The sequence below is a fragment of the Sinocyclocheilus grahami genome, unplaced genomic scaffold, assembly GCF_001515645.1.
Source record: "Sinocyclocheilus grahami isolate Dianchi unplaced genomic scaffold, SAMN03320097.WGS_v1.1 scaffold14414.1, whole genome shotgun sequence".
NCBI classification, from domain to species: domain Eukaryota; kingdom Metazoa; phylum Chordata; class Actinopteri; order Cypriniformes; family Cyprinidae; genus Sinocyclocheilus; species Sinocyclocheilus grahami.
The window spans coordinates 2170-3791 of NW_015515335.1; the positions used below are offsets into that span (position 1 = coordinate 2170).

Sequence of the window (1622 nt, forward strand, 5' to 3'; positions counted from 1 at the left end):
TATATATATATATATATATTATGTGTGCGTGTGTGTTCTTTCTCATTGTCATTGTAGGATGCATTGGTTATGGCATGGCAAAGGCAGCGGTTCATCAGTTGTGTCAGAGTCTGAGCGCACCAAATAGTGGTCTTCCTCCAGGATCTGCTGCAGTAGCAATGCTTCCGTAAGGAATGACGATATAGTAACTCATTTTCATCCGTGCAAATCTTTTTGTTTTTAAAGACAACTAATAATTACTACTTTTAGAGTGACTTTGGATACACCCATGAATAGAAAGTTCATGCCGGATGGTGATGTCAGTTCCTGGACACCGCTGGAGTACATATCAGAGTAAGTATGCGTGTTTGGGAGCATCTTTAGTATGTAGTGTGTGTGTGAACTAAAGCATGATTTGTTTCCTGTATTCTAGGCTGTTCTATAAGTGGACTACAGGAGAGAACAGACCTCCTTCAGGTACTCTGATGCAGCTGGTTACTGCAGACGGAAAAACGGAGGCTACACCGGTGTTATGATTAATCTAATGTATGATATTCAAAATCCTTCAAATCAAGCCAATAACCCACTACTGTATCTGCATTAGTGACACTTTTTGTCCTATTGCCTTTTTGTTTACATGTAAACATCATCATACTGTAAATTGTAGCACTTAAAAATAGAATAATTGTGCATACAAATGTCAAAGATATTGTTTAGTAAATGTGATGGCAAAATAGCAATGAAACTGTTCTATTTTGATTCATTTTGTTTCTTTTTTTTTCTCGAAATCCTACATCCTTTTTACAGTCTGCTGCTCACCTTAGGGGGGCGCTGATGGTTAATTTAATTACAGGTTCTCCTTTGGGTCCATACAAAAAAGTGATGTTTTGATCAGACTAGAAAAGTGAGTCAGCATTGAAAAAAGTGCTTTGACTAAGTAATGCAGTTTTTTTTGTGAGGATCAGGTATTCATTAAGTATTGCCTTATTTTCTCTTTATAAACTTGCTTTTATTGTAACAAAGTACAAGAATAATGGTTCATGAAATGAGTGTTTAATTTCCAGCAATTTAGATGAAATGGAAAAATAATAATGGGTTCCTGAGCTGCTAGAAAAGAGATGCACTCGATGTTAAAAAAACAAAAAATAAGTCATTAGAGTCATTCTCATTAAACTCATAATGAGTTATGTTGTAGAAATAATGAAGTCGAATTTTTAAATGGCAAAAGTAGAAAATAATAATTGACAAAAACTTTGTATTTTTATAATGTTGACATATTTGAACACTTAGCACATGTTAATTATCTCCTGTCTAATAATTATGATTGAGAGGAAACACAAATGAGGTCCTCGCATAATGTCACTTGAAAATGCTATTTCAGGAAAGTATTTATTGTGGTCTTTGAATTTAGGGTACAGCTTTCTCTGTAAATCTATAGTAAACATCCAGCTGAGTGTTGGGAAGTGCTGTTTGCTGCCTGGAAAATCAAGACCTCCAAAATTTTGTCCAAAAATTGACAATTCTATCATTTACTTAATGTCCTGTTGTTTCAAACCCATATCTGTCTTGCTTGGAACAGAAAAGGAGATTTATCAAAAAGTTCATGCTGCTCTTTTCTAATAAAAATGAATGGTGATCTGGGG

The 1622-nt window shown here is 34.6% G+C and overlaps 1 protein-coding gene across 1 annotated transcript; it reads left to right on the forward strand.

Annotated features, from left to right (window-relative positions):
- The first annotated feature begins 20 nt into the window (after window positions 1–20).
- Window positions 21–1616, forward strand: LOC107579125 (dihydropteridine reductase-like). Its single transcript, XM_016264989.1, has 3 exons — window positions 21–166; window positions 250–333; window positions 413–1616. The coding sequence occupies exons 1-3, from the start codon at window positions 21–23 to the stop codon at window positions 513–515; spliced, it is 333 nt and encodes a 110-aa protein (XP_016120475.1). The 3' UTR covers window positions 516–1616.
- Window positions 1617–1622: the final 6 nt, after the last annotated feature.

Coding starts and splice junctions, on each gene's coding strand:
- LOC107579125 (XM_016264989.1), top strand. CDS start 21: ATGTGTGCGTGTGTGTTCTTTCTCATTGTCATTGTAGGATGCATTGGT. Junction 167..249: donor GCTGCAGTAGCAATGCTTCC/GTAAGGAATGAC, acceptor TACTACTTTTAG/AGTGACTTTGGATACACCCA. Junction 334..412: donor CCGCTGGAGTACATATCAGA/GTAAGTATGCGT, acceptor CCTGTATTCTAG/GCTGTTCTATAAGTGGACTA.